Source organism: Pseudogymnoascus destructans, assembly GCF_001641265.1.
Source record: "Pseudogymnoascus destructans isolate 20631-21 unplaced genomic scaffold scaffold_15, whole genome shotgun sequence".
NCBI classification, from domain to species: domain Eukaryota; kingdom Fungi; phylum Ascomycota; class Leotiomycetes; order Thelebolales; family Thelebolaceae; genus Pseudogymnoascus; species Pseudogymnoascus destructans.
Window position 1 is genome coordinate 257,234 of NW_020167534.1, and position 12,456 is coordinate 269,689.

A 12,456-nucleotide genomic window follows, 5' to 3' on the forward strand; every position below is an offset into this window, starting at 1 on the left:
ATACTGGACACAGCATGCCTATCGGGGTGCGATGGCGGCACGAGGCGAAGCGTACAATTGCGGGGTTACCAATGGAACAGAACAGTTCTCGGACCTCCATCAGTTTAAATTACTAGTTTGAATCCACGGCCATAGGAGCCTCTTCTTGACTTTTGGGTGGCACGAGTATATGAAGTATATTTTCTAGAAGCCTGTGTCAGATCTTCACGATTCACGACAGTATTACATCTACTACCATTGCCGCCCAAAACTGTAAAAGGAGGACTATGCACAGCAGCTATATTTACAGAAACTATCTGTGATTTACTTGGAGCTACGGTCAATAACCCAGTTCCTCATAATACAGCTGAAGAGATAAATTCTCTTCAAAAAATATATCCCTTTGTTAAACAAAGGGATATATTTTTTGAAGTCCAGTTACCGGTTGGGTTCGGATCATTTGTTATATATGTACAGTACATAAAGTGCAATCGGTTGTCTAGAAAGCGAAGTAAACAGGAAATCTAGGACGAGGCGCCAGGCACATCAATGCCGTACGCCTCCTTGATCCTCTCCTTCCTCCTGTCCAGGTAACCAGGTCCATATACTCCTGGGTCGGGTTAGCAAAAATTGAGCGCGTAATCAGCCCATATAGCACAACGTACCTCGGCCCTCTCCAACTTCAGAAATCGTCTCCTCTATCGGGCGGCGTCTGTTCTTCCTCATGTATTGCTTTCGGTCAAACTCATCAGACTCTGGGTCTCTGTTCCAGCCGTTAATTCGGCCTCCTGTGTAATCGAAAGCGCCCAGCAGAATCGCTGCCATAGTTCCATAACCCAGAACAGCCGGTAGCGAACCCTCTGTGTTTTGGTCAGCAAGGAACGAATTGATGCCTCGCAAGGCATTGGAGAGGATTCTCACGCTTGAAGCCAAGCACTGAACCCGCAAGAAGGCCACCCAAGGCCGGGTTCAAGCTGTCGTTCTTCTGCCTCAAGTTGGCGGCTGCGAATTTCGTGAATTCATATGTACCGCCCATCGCCGCTGGATTCCCATTAGCTGCTTTTCACAAGCCTGTCGAGAGAGGCCACATACCGAAAACAGCGATTGTCGAACCACTCCTGGTGAAGACTCCCCATGGGCCAACATTCTTTCTGGCGAGAGCATTCTGAACTGCAGACATGAACAATCCGGCGCCACCCGTAATCATTGTACCGGTAATCGCGGCACCAATGGCATCCTGCGGATGATATACCCCTTCGTGCGCACCCATCTTCAACGTGTTGTGCTGTAGATCTGCTGGTGGAGGTTGAGGGTGTTCAATTTCAATCGATTGAGCTCACTCTGAAGCGGGACGGTGGACGACGCTGTACGCTGTAGCCGCGGAAGATGCCGCGGAAGATGGCGCGCGCTAAAGTCCCATTCCCATGCTGTTTTGGCTCACCTTAACCCTCAGTCAGGTACTGTGTTACAGTAATTACAGTAATTACAGTACCAGTTCGAGTATACTTTGTACTTTGATGTCTGCTTTGTATGCCTGCGCCTATGTACTGAACTGGCCTTCGCGGCAGCATCCTCGATAACATATATGTATATGTAACTCAGAAAATAATAGCTCAAAAGCTCAAAAGCTCAAAAGCTCAAAAGCTCAAAAGCTCAAAAGCTCAAAAGCTCAAAAGCTCAAAAGCTCAAAAGCTCAAAAGCTCAAAAGCTCAAAAGCTCAAAAGCTCAAAAGCTCAAAAGCTCAAAAGCTCAAAAGCTCAAAAGCTCAAAAGCTCAAAAGCTCAAAAGCTCAAAAGCTCAAAAGCTCAAAGCTCAAAAGCTCAAAAGCTCAAAAGCTCAAAAGCTCAAAAGCTCAAAAGCTCAAAAGCTCAAAAGCTCAAAAGCTCAAAAGCTCAAAAGCTCAAAAGCTCAAAAGCTCAAAAGCTCAAAAGCTCAAAAGCTCAAAAGCTCAAAAGCTCAAAAGCTCAAAAGCTCAAAAGCTCAAAAGCTCAAAAGCTCAAAAGCTCAAAAGCTCAAAAGCTCAAAAGCTCAAAAGCTCAAAAGCTCAAAAGCTCAAAAGCTCAAAAGCTCAAAAGCTCAAAAGCTCAAAAGCTCAAAAGCTCAAAAGCTCAAAAGCTCAAAAGCTCAAAAGCTCAAAAGCTCAAAAGCTCAAAAGCTCAAAAGCTCAAAAGCTCAAAAGCTCAAAAGCTCAAAAGCTCAAAAGCTCAAAAGCTCAAAAGCTCAAAAGCTCAAAAGCTCATGAACTACAGTGTACAGAAACAGCTATACATTAACCTCGCGTCTTTGCCTTCAAATTCGTTTTCAACTACATCATTTGTCCGCGCAACAACCCCTCACTGAGCTTGTTGACTATAACTGGAGCTTCAGACCGCATGCGCCGCAGCAACCCAGTTCGCCCCTTCACCGTAACCTTGCATAAAGAGAAAGGAAGAAAGGGCAAGACATAACCACATTCACCTTTATCCAATAACAAGGGTCTTTGAGCATACTCGGCGATAGTGTGGTTCATATTGCTGTCTATCCCCGGTGCCAGCTTGTGGTTGTTCACAAAGACAAGAGCAGCACATCTGCACCATGGAGGGCACATATGAAGGCACAGGCCCAGGTGAGCCTTTACTGTGCTTGTTTACCCAGACAAAGTTAAATGCTAACCTCTCATCTTTTCCCAGGGAAGACGGGTCCGCGGTTACTCGAAGACTTATTAGATTACGACAGCTCAAGGCCTCGAGCGAACGGCGGGAACCTCCTCATCGACCCTGCTCCGATCTACAAGCCAAACAAGAGCTACCCTCCGCGCACACATCCGAATGACTGTCACCACTTCTTGTGCCGAAAGGACTGGCAGAGCAGCATCCCCCCCTTCGACAAGAAACCTACGACGCAAACACAATGCTTCTCGGCCTCATATTGCTCATATTGTTTGCACCATTTCGACGTCGTTGTGGACTATACGCGGCAACCTGGCAAAAACATTCCTTGTCAAGCTGGCACTCCTCACCCTCTGCATCACTTCCAGTATGTTGGGTCGGAGTTTCGGACACAAGAGGAGCTTGGGAGGCCCGAAAATAAATATGACAATTATAAGGAGCAACACGCATTCGCATGCTCAGCGTTTAGTTGCCCAGCAACTGCAACTATCCGGATATCTCCTCCAAGGCTGAATCGTGCGCAGTCAGCATTGTTACTGAGTCCACAAAAGGTTTATGCGCGAGGAGCTAAAGTCATCGAGGAGGACCCTGATCGCTATGGGGAGAGCAGGCCTTCGTTTCCATGTGAAGTTCTCGCTGTGATCCGGACATACCTCACGCATGCATTAACTAACGCTCCGGGAGAGTCGAAGAGAATAGCTGCCCGTAACAAGAGATTCTTGCTTGCATTTGGTTACGAATGCAAGGACCTTCTCGAATACCTCGGATTCACCTATGAGCAGGAACGGGTAAAGAATGGTGATGTGAGTTTTGTCTTTATCAATTCGTTAATTCCTTTTATCTCATGTTTTTTCCATGTCTATGAGCCATACTAATCTGCCCAGGTCGAAGAGGAAGAAAGATTCTGGTTACTGCCGGCTGTGTCACCTGCAACAGAGGCAACTGATGCTGTGGTACCTAAAACAAACCGGAATTTTGTCGAGGATGTTTTATGTGAGGTTTCTCAGCGTCTTGCAGATCGCCCACCTGAAGAGCTTAAGCAGGGCAACTCTCAGATCCTGTATAACCCATTGCCAGCGCTGAAGGACCTACGCATTTCTTTGGGCATCCTCAACTTTCCAACGGACTCTAGAATCGTGAATCTTGAGGCGATTGAACACCCACATTATGCGAGCTTGGGCGCAACATCGAGTTTCTCTGACGAACTCATATTCTTTGCGTATAGCAGACAGAGGGACTGTGATCCAAGTCATAAACCCTATTATTTGGAATGTCTCCAAGGTATAGGCAAAGGAAGAGGCAGTCCATTCCTCGAAGAAGAATTTGTCAAGATCGTGTCACTGGGAGAAAACACACTCACCGAAATTGACGACGCGTACAAGTTTTTCGCACTTAACCCAGCCGTCGACCATGGAGATGATCATATTATCGGCGTCTATAAGTCGAGAATAGAAGCTGCTCCTATCCAGAAGGACGCTGCAAAGCTGTCACTGTTATTGATAGGTAAGGCAAGAAATAGTGCAAAGATTCAGGAGGTTGCAAATAATAGAGCCGTCACTTACGAAGAGGCTCTCGAATACCTTAATGTCACAGCAGACACTCCGTCCGACTTCATTGAAGCTCAAGCAATCGCTGTGGCCGCTGATGTCGACAAAAGTATTGTTGCACCCATGCTCAGTGTGATCGGAAACACAAGGAGAGATCTATCACTGCAAATAGCTGCTGCTTCCATGGAGGCAGGTAGTGTTACTTCGAACCTGACTGTGAAGGAAGCGTATAAAAGGCTTCAGATCCAAGATGAGAACGCATCTGAGGAGGCTGTCTTTGCATATTATCAGACCCTCATAGAGGATGCACCACTGGGGTCCAAAGAAAGCTTTTTGGAGGCTATTCGTGTCATTGCAAAGTCAAGAAACAGCTATTTTCTCTTCGCAAAGATCAGTGATCCTAACGCCGTCGTTGCACCGCAACGATCCACGGCAGATCAGCCAGTTGGCCTGGACAATATTGGCAACACTTGTTATCTCAACAGTCTTCTCCAGTATTACTATACAGTACGACCTGTCCGTGATGTGGTGATGAACTTCGAGGATTACCGGATGCCACTTACGGCAGAAAATATTGTGAAGAAGCGTGTTGGTGGCCGTGCTGTTGGCAAAGGCGAAATAGTAAAGGCTCAGAACTGTAAGTATTCGATTTCTGTCTCATCATTGAAGGGAAACTAATAGGAAATAGTCGCTGTAGAGCTTCAAACTCTCTACCAGAGTCTCAAATCAGCCTCAACTCAATCAGTGAAGCCAACGCAAGACCTTGCCGAACTAACGCTGTTCAGCACAGCAACTGAAGCAAACTTTAGGAGAGCATCTATCAGTAGCCCTTCTGGAATGCCAAACCTGGACAATGAAGAGAGGCCGATATTTGGCCCTCACCTCCCTCCTCCGCCTCCGCCTCCGAAAGACCACCCGCCATCTGTTCCAACGCAGCGAGCCACGGTGCCGACGCAACTAGAGCGTGATATCGAGATGACAGACGGACCATCACAAGAAACTCTTGATAACGACGATTCAAGCAGCCAGATAACCCTTGTTAATCCAGAATCTAAGAATAGCGAGGCACCCTCTGCGGATATGTGTAACGTTATCGACCTAGAACAAGATTTGCCTGGAAGGTTACCCTCAGCCGAGCCTCCAGCAATGGGAAATGTGTCCTTTGAAGCACCACTTGAAACCCTTGGCGCGGGCGAACAGGCTCGCCCCAGGAAGGATGAAGTAATGGCAAATAGCGGGTCTTTAACACCACCTCCTGAAAGCATGGAAATGGTCGAGCAGCGGCCACCGGTACCTCCTCGAAACAAGCCGGCTCCCATCAAGACCGGTGAATCTGAAGAAGAATTACGGGCGCAAAAGCTGTATTTTGGGGCACAACAAGATGTCACAGAGGTCATTGGCAACGTCATATTTCGACTGCAGTGTGCAATTAAACCAACAAGGATTGATCCTAAGTTTGGAGAGCAGATCGACGTTGTCAGGGAGACATTCTTCGGAGCCAATGCCGTGCATTTGAAAAAGGCCGATTCCTACGACGTCAAGATTGAAGATTGGGCAAATATTATTGTGTTTCCGGGCCTCGATGGCCAACGCGATATTTACGAGGCCCTTGACGTTGTTTTCGACGAACAAATTGTCGAAATAGACAATGCAAATGCGACCCAGTTTGCGTCCATCAACAATCTTCCACCAATCGTCCAGATCCAAATACAGCGCACTGCATTTGATCCAGCCACACAGCAAGCTTCTAAAAATCAAAACAGAATTGTCTTTGATGAGACTATCTATCTAGATCGGTACATGGAGGACGACAAGATTCTACAACGGAGGCGCGATGCTTGGGTATGGAAGAATAGGATACGGCTGTTAGAGGCACGCCAAAAAGCTCTACAACTGACTGATGTAGAGGTGCCAGTCGAAGGTGCATTACATGCTACAAAAGACTTCCTACAGTCGCTTGAGGATGACGAAGTTAGCGATATCGCCATCAACCCAGACCTGGCCAGTACTCTCGAAGAGCGAGCAAACGAGATATCCAACGAGATGGAGGCAATATCCAAAGAGATGTCGAGTCTCAAATTGAAACTCCAGGAGCAATTTACAGACTTGCGGCAGCATCGATACCGTCTTCAGGCCGTATTCATCCATCGCGGCACGAATGCATATGGACACTACTGGATTTACATCTATGACTTTTCTCACGATATCTGGCGAGAGTATAATGACGAGCGCGTTTCCATAGTCGAAGACAGGACCCGAATTTTTGGTCAGGTAAGCACCGGCGGTGCGACTCCTTACTACTTGGTCTACGTGAGAGATGAGGATAAAAACGACATTGTCGATGCGGTCTGCCGCGAGCTCCACGAGGAAGCGCCAACTGGAGGTGATGAGATGGTCCAGGTGTGGAATAACGGACACGTAGGTCATGACGAAGCTATCGATATGACCAATGGTGCCCAGCATATCGAGAATTACGAGCACTTCGAAACAAATAATTCCCCCTCCAGCATGGACTTGAGCGGGATAGGCGCATGGGATGGGATGCAATCGGGGTTCAATGGAAATAAGTAAGGCGCAGATCGTTGCGTATGCTTATAGACCTAGGAGTTTTGGTAAATACCAAAGGTGGACGGAGGGACGGAGTACATGGCAACGAGCTTTGAGGAGCATATGAAGGAGTTATTATACCATAGTGCGACAAGCGATAGATCAACGAATGGAATACCTCTTATATTGGTCAATGCCAACAATCCTCGCTTTAATTTATTGTGAGAAGGATGGATACTTTTAGAAATTTCCCAAAGTGACCAACTAAAATGTGTTGTGGATGAGGTCACTGGTGACAGACGTCAGAACCCTTAGTTCCCGATATCATCCCATTCTCAATCATGGCCGTCACAACCAGCCATTTTAGTATTTTAGGGGACCTTCCTGCACAATACTTTCCCATAAACACTTTAATAACATGAATTTCCCACACGAGACCCCGCTCATTCACACATGCGTTTCCTCGAAAGCCTGCGACTATGGTCCCCCGAGCGCCACCGCCGCCGTGTCAATCTGCCGCATTCTCATAATTCCCAGCCTGTAACTGGCGATCGTCAGACCCCACGGTGGTCAGAATTTGTTAACAGCATCTGGCGCCTGGTGGATACAATTTCAGATACCTTCGCTACGACACCCACTCGCCATGTTGCCCGTCTGAACGCTTATATATGGCCGCGTTCCCATCCCTGGCCTCCTTATTCGCCATCGCCGGCACTAGCACAGCGGTTGCATGGCTACGCTGCTGTGCACATATTTACGGTCATCTACCTGCCATACGCTTTTATTGTGTCGGTTGTAACAATGATTGTTGCTATCGGGCTACGCGTTGGGTTTCCCAACGGCTGGCGCTTCTCTATAGCCCTGGGGGTCTGCGGATGGGTGCCTACAATGCTGTTGGTGGGGCTATGTGCGGTTTTGAGGACAAAGATACGGATGGCAAGGGAGGTTGCCTGGGCAGCTTGGGGGGCGGAGGTGGATAGACGGATTTTGGAATTCGAGAGCCTACATGGGAGGGCTAGGGAAGACGAGATAGAGGCATTCATGTATTGGGTGAGAGGGGGAGAAGGACTTGGTAATTCTCCTGTCGCTGGGCGAGAACCGGATGAAGAGAGTGCCATTGGGCCGGCGCTGACGGATGAAGAGTACCAGACTGGCTGGGGAAGTTTGAGGCAGGAGGATGGGGGTCGTGGCAGTGATGACCCTGATGAGGAGGGTTGGAATATGCATGGGACGGTTTTGAGGGAGCTTCATATGACGGTGCATTGGCGGCAGAATGCGGATGACCAGGAGAGAGCGCATCGAGAGGCGCAGGAGGTGGCTCGTTTGAGGAACCACGTTGCAAATACCGTGGCTGCGGAGACAAGCTCACATTCTGAGACCATGGTGCGGGGTGATAATTCAGCAGTTAAAGTGGCAGAAGAGCCACTGTTGGATATTAACCTGAGTGATGATGACTTGGTATTATCATCCACAAGCAAAAACGACGAGAGTAAAAGCGTAATATCTGTGGACAATGTGGAAAAAGAGGAGGAGGATTATAAAGTAAACACGAGTTGAGAATTCAACATAGTCAAGATTTCCAGACAGCCGGCAGATACATACAATATACTCTATTTGATTGTCCAAACTCTAGCTGAGCGCCCTCATTGTCATCTCCACCACCACAAACGTACCGGAGCTGACCGGCATAGCCCTAATCATCGTAGGGAAAATTCCTTTCCAGAAGCCACCCATTCCCCCAGCTCTCCAGGTTTGCCTGAAGCAGTCCGTCATGGTCTTATACTTCTGCTCCTTCCCAAACCCATCACTCTGCATCTTACTCTTCACAACATCGAATGGGTAGCTCGACAACCAGAGTACCTCACCCGCCAAACCACCATACATCGCAATCTTCCACGTCGGAATATCCTTCCGCTCCATATTGTTCCTCGCCGCATCCTTGTTCATCATATACTCAAACGACATAAACCAACAACCATACGCCTGCGCCTCGCGCATCAGCGTCACAGCCTCACCACGATAAATGCCCTTCATGCCCTCATGCGCAACTAGCTTCCTCACACAGTCCAGCGGGCCAGAGTACAGCCTGTCCTTCCCGTGGGGCTGGGTTTGCAGCCTAATACGGACATGCTCGATCGGGCCCGAGATGACGGAGTTAGCGAGACCGGCGAAGGCGCCGGCACCGTAGTACTGCGCGTACGAGAGGTTGGAGGAGGCGAGTGCCGATCTGGAGGCGTTGTATTGCTCGAATTGGCGACGAGCGAAGCCGAAGGCACCGAATTGGACGGAGACGCAGGCGCCGATGCCGACTAAGGGCGTGAGGGTGCCTTTGTAGAAGGCGAGCGGGCCCTCTTTGGCATAGATGGTCTTGGCTGCCTCCAGGGCATTGGCGTACTGCGTAGTGGTTTGAAGGCGCACTTTGACGATATCAAATGGTTGACCTGGGTAAAGTTAGAATGAATCACAGAGCACATCTTCATAAACCCCGTAACGATTGAAAACTGCCATTATTCTTCGACGCACGTGAGACAAATACGAGTAAGAAACACGTACCAAGTAGAACCTGAGCAATTCCACCCATTGCGCCCGAGAACAAGTCCTTCGCCACGCTGGCGGACCTCTCGTCCGTACCCTCCAAATCAGCCATTGTATCTCTTCCGCGACGCTACTCCCCGTGCAAAGTTCAGGGCAGGCAATGCTCGGTGGGATGGGAGCGTGGGAAGAAGATGAACAAATAAATGGAAATGAACTGGAGGAGTCAGAGGAGGCGGGACGGAAAGCTATATCAAAAATTCGGCCAGATAAGCGCGAGACACTGGACGGATCTGCAGGTACTTTATTTGCGGGGGATTGGTGGAGTGAGTGGAGGGCCCAAATGATGCCATTTGTTCAGGGTTGTCGGGTGTTAAAACGACGACCAACCGGTAAAACAGATTGAAGGAACGGGAAATGGCCGCAAATGCACACGACATGAAAAGGCACCAGAACTGATAATTTCACTATGCAGCTCTCTAATGGCTATCCTTTACTTTAATTTACTGTATTTACTAACTCGTGGTATGGCTACCAAAAGTTATTTCTTTCGAGGCCAACTTCCATCAGATTGGAAGCCCGTTACTTGTATTTATACTATCGGGTTGCCATCTCCGAGTGCATAAGATCACCTCTTCCGTTCAGCCAACGTCTCCTCTACGGCAGCCCACAGATTTTCTCGCAGCTCTCGCTCGTGAGTGAACATGACCTCCAGTTTATCTTGTATCTTCTTCTTGCCAGCCCGAGACTTCTCTGGCAGTGGGAATCCATATCGCTTCCAGAGCAAGCCCGCGCATTCCTCTCTAAACTTCGTAATCGTTTCTCTGAGCAGCCCATCAAGTTCAACGCGCGCATCTTGCACCGTCGTAACTACTTCTGGGAGCAGCTCGCCCGTCGTGATAAGCGTATAATAGGCGCGAACGTCAAAGAGGCCGCCCCGATTGCGGAGCTCGGAGAACGTCGTCCACATCCGAGTGAAGTCGAGCGCCGCTGCTTGGCGACTTCCGGAGATTTCATAAGCAAGGATGAGATTCTTCAGTAGAACCAGGTTCTTTATGGCGAAAATATACGAATCAATCTTATCCTTCCTTGCAACCTCTCCCGAGGCTCGCATTATAGACAGGGACGTCTCGTGAATGATTTCATATGCCATTTCACCCATACCCTAACAATAAATTATTTGGGAGCAGACTCATCTGAAGGAGCAGACTTACCATGCCAATATTAGCGTCAAATGTCAAGTCGTTGTTGAGAATCAGCAGCTGAGCACCGGTTTTTAGAGGCTTGTAGGAATTTGAAAATCCATCGCCCAGGGCCTTATACGCCCGGCCATCTATATCTGTATCCGCAGGTTCGAGCAATGCGTCGCTAGCATCTTCACCAGATCGGTTTGCTTCGGCCGGTTGCTGCGTCGAGTTCTTTGGCTCAAGGTCTTCGGGTTTTGGAAAGAATCGAGATACATTGGCATATAGAATCTCTTTGATTCGGGTAAATATGACTTGGGTGGTCTGCTTCTTCAACTGGCCTGCCAAGTGTATTTTTAGCTCTCTGTTCCCATCTGGGATTTGTGCTCCATCAAACGATTCGTCGTCATTCCCGTCGGCTGAAGAGGCGTAGCTGTCTAGCCAGAGCGCGAGTTGAGTCGTTGTCGTTGTGTCCGCACGTTGAATATGAGGTTCGAGAACTCGAAAGGCCAGTGAACAGAGGTCTTCTAGGTATTTTGTTTGGGACTCTTGGCTCTTCCAGATCTTGTGTATATCGGTTCGGCCCTTATTATGTGTACGCCTGTTGCCGGAAAAAAAAAGGCCATACTTCGAATATTCGTTCATGCATACTTCTAAAGTAGTATTGAAACAGGCGCGAGCATATTTGCCAAACTTTGTCTTCGGGTCGTGATCCTCTGCAATTGTGCCATTGAGAACTTGACCCAGAACTTCGCTCATGAGACCTTTCCTTGACAGCACGTACTCATCCATCAACGATTTGAACAGAGTATAATAACCGTCAGCAGTCTCCTTGCCCCCCTGAAGATCATGCTTTATCGAATGATCATAGACAGGCCTTGCCATAAATATTATATGCTCGATTGAACGTTCCAGGCGATTCCCAGTAGGATGAATGTCGGGCGCCTGTATTAGGTATACTGTAGTGGTATTCAACTTAGCAGCCTTGCTCAATATAGCTCGAGCCTCCGTTTGTTTGGTACGAATCGAATTTGTAAACGAAATCTGCAACAAGCTGAAAGTTCGAGTAAGAAGAGTCTGGTATCGCGTAAGGTACGTCTCTGATTCTTTATGTTCTGGGTGTCGGCGCATAAACACTATACAGGCATCGAGGTTTGATAGTATCTCCACGAAACTCTCGTCGCCAATCATGGTGGATGCTCCCGGGGCATTCAGCCGCCGAGTAATGGGCTCTAAATATGAGTAATATTGCAAGTCCGTTCCAACTTCGTATGCGAGATCTTTTAAACGCTTCTGCTCCAGAAGAAGATCCTCACATTGCGACTGGAAGGAAGCTGTTTGCACCTCAACCGCTTTAAATGAGTCCGACAGATTCGACAGTAAATCCAAAGCTCTCGAGGTATCCTCCACCAAGTTATCCAAATGTCGTTCCGAAAGCGCCAGCTGGTCTCTGTAAAGCTGGAACTCATCCTGGCTCACATCTAACAGTACCGCGTCGTCAATCTCATATCTGCCCTCGTATGATGCATTATCACCACTTTCTAACAACCTCAAAGCTCTCAGCTCTTGCTCTCGGATCTTCCTGGCCTCCTTGGTGATCTGGGCGTGGGCAACATGGTAGAAATCGGTATATGACTTCGCCCTGCGGGCAATGGTAGCCTGTGGCGGGCCCTTACTTAAAGACTCCTCTTCATCCAAGGGCTCTAGGGGATTCGCTGGTTGAACGTCGCTCTCCTAAAACATCTATCAATCCCGCCCAATGTAATATGTGGTGGGAGCCCACCTACATTTGGTTGCTTCAAAAGTGATTCTTTCCGCCGGTGGGTAAGCTTATGCCCCGAGCTGTCATCTTTCTTCGGCTTCACGTCTGGCACAAAGCTGTACCAAGTGTCCTCGTACATTGCGAGTGGATTTCCACCAACAATGGGCAATATAACGGACGCTGTGTTGCCGCGAGGCCGTCGTATTTGGAGGGATGGGGCGGTCTGAGGTGGCAGTTACTAGTGGTGGACGGCGAAC

General features: G+C 48.5%; 6 protein-coding genes across 6 annotated transcripts; 2 read left to right on the plus strand and 4 right to left on the minus strand.

The window, feature by feature from the left end:
- Positions 1 to 375: 375 nt before the first annotated feature.
- VC83_04596 (uncharacterized protein) lies at positions 376 to 1,432 on the minus strand. The gene is made up of 4 exons (XM_024468225.1): positions 1,072 to 1,432; positions 901 to 1,020; positions 645 to 839; positions 376 to 589 (listed from the first exon to the last, which is right to left on the minus strand). The coding sequence occupies exons 1-4, from the start codon at positions 1,247 to 1,249 to the stop codon at positions 504 to 506; spliced, it is 579 nt and encodes a 192-aa protein (XP_024322753.1). The 5' UTR covers positions 1,250 to 1,432; the 3' UTR covers positions 376 to 503.
- On the plus strand, positions 1,366 to 2,221 carry VC83_04597 (uncharacterized protein; the record flags this gene model as incomplete). The annotated part of the gene is made up of 2 exons (XM_024468226.1): positions 1,366 to 1,392; positions 1,592 to 2,221. The coding sequence occupies 2 exons, from the start codon at positions 1,366 to 1,368 to the stop codon at positions 2,219 to 2,221; spliced, it is 657 nt and encodes a 218-aa protein (XP_024322752.1).
- On the plus strand, positions 2,108 to 6,913 carry UBP2 (ubiquitin-specific protease ubp2). Its single transcript, XM_024468227.1, has 4 exons — positions 2,108 to 2,584; positions 2,649 to 3,430; positions 3,512 to 4,811; positions 4,863 to 6,913. Exons 1-4 carry the CDS (start codon positions 2,554 to 2,556, stop codon positions 6,743 to 6,745), a joined length of 3,996 nt encoding a protein of 1,331 aa, XP_024322751.1. The 5' UTR covers positions 2,108 to 2,553; the 3' UTR covers positions 6,746 to 6,913.
- A 572-nt stretch (positions 6,914 to 7,485) lies between these two features.
- Positions 7,486 to 7,839, minus strand: VC83_04599 (uncharacterized protein; the record flags this gene model as incomplete). Its single annotated transcript, XM_024468228.1, has 1 exon — positions 7,486 to 7,839. One exon carries the CDS (start codon positions 7,837 to 7,839, stop codon positions 7,486 to 7,488), a length of 354 nt encoding a protein of 117 aa, XP_024322750.1.
- A 479-nt stretch (positions 7,840 to 8,318) lies between these two features.
- Positions 8,319 to 9,714, minus strand: VC83_04600 (uncharacterized protein). Its single transcript, XM_024468229.1, has 2 exons — positions 9,275 to 9,714; positions 8,319 to 9,162 (listed from the first exon to the last, which is right to left on the minus strand). Exons 1-2 carry the CDS (start codon positions 9,366 to 9,368, stop codon positions 8,351 to 8,353), a joined length of 906 nt encoding a protein of 301 aa, XP_024322531.1. The 5' UTR covers positions 9,369 to 9,714; the 3' UTR covers positions 8,319 to 8,350.
- Positions 9,715 to 9,736: 22 nt separating this feature from the next.
- Positions 9,737 to 12,397, minus strand: COG3 (Golgi transport complex subunit 3). The gene is made up of 3 exons (XM_024468230.1): positions 12,225 to 12,397; positions 10,468 to 12,171; positions 9,737 to 10,418 (listed from the first exon to the last, which is right to left on the minus strand). Exons 1-3 carry the CDS (start codon positions 12,336 to 12,338, stop codon positions 9,882 to 9,884), a joined length of 2,355 nt encoding a protein of 784 aa, XP_024322530.1. The 5' UTR covers positions 12,339 to 12,397; the 3' UTR covers positions 9,737 to 9,881.
- Positions 12,398 to 12,456: the final 59 nt, after the last annotated feature.

Bases quoted from the DNA above. Each gene is read 5' to 3' on its own strand.
- UBP2 (XM_024468227.1), top strand. From the start codon at position 2,554: ATGGAGGGCACATATGAAGGCACAGGCCCAG. The intron at 2,585-2,648 runs GTGAGCCTTTAC...ATCTTTTCCCAG, and splicing joins ATATGAAGGCACAGGCCCAG to GGAAGACGGGTCCGCGGTTA. The intron at 4,812-4,862 runs GTAAGTATTCGA...AATAGGAAATAG, and splicing joins AATAGTAAAGGCTCAGAACT to TCGCTGTAGAGCTTCAAACT.
- COG3 (XM_024468230.1), bottom strand. From the start codon at position 12,338: ATGTACGAGGACACTTGGTACAGCTTTGTGCCAGACGTGAAGCCGAAG. The intron at 12,172-12,224 runs GTAGGTGGGCTC...TAGATGTTTTAG, and splicing joins CACTTTTGAAGCAACCAAAT to GAGAGCGACGTTCAACCAGC. The intron at 10,419-10,467 runs GTAAGTCTGCTC...ATTTATTGTTAG, and splicing joins TTGACGCTAATATTGGCATG to GGTATGGGTGAAATGGCATA.
- VC83_04600 (XM_024468229.1), bottom strand. From the start codon at position 9,368: ATGGCTGATTTGGAGGGTACGGACGAGAGGTCCGCCAGCGTGGCGAAG. The intron at 9,163-9,274 runs GTACGTGTTTCT...AACTTTACCCAG, and splicing joins AATTGCTCAGGTTCTACTTG to GTCAACCATTTGATATCGTC.
- VC83_04596 (XM_024468225.1), bottom strand. From the start codon at position 1,249: ATGGGTGCGCACGAAGGGGTATATCATCCGCAGGATGCCATTGGTGCC. The intron at 840-900 runs GTGAGAATCCTC...ACCAAAACACAG, and splicing joins TTCAGTGCTTGGCTTCAAGC to AGGGTTCGCTACCGGCTGTT. The intron at 590-644 runs GTACGTTGTGCT...AACCCGACCCAG, and splicing joins TGAAGTTGGAGAGGGCCGAG to GAGTATATGGACCTGGTTAC.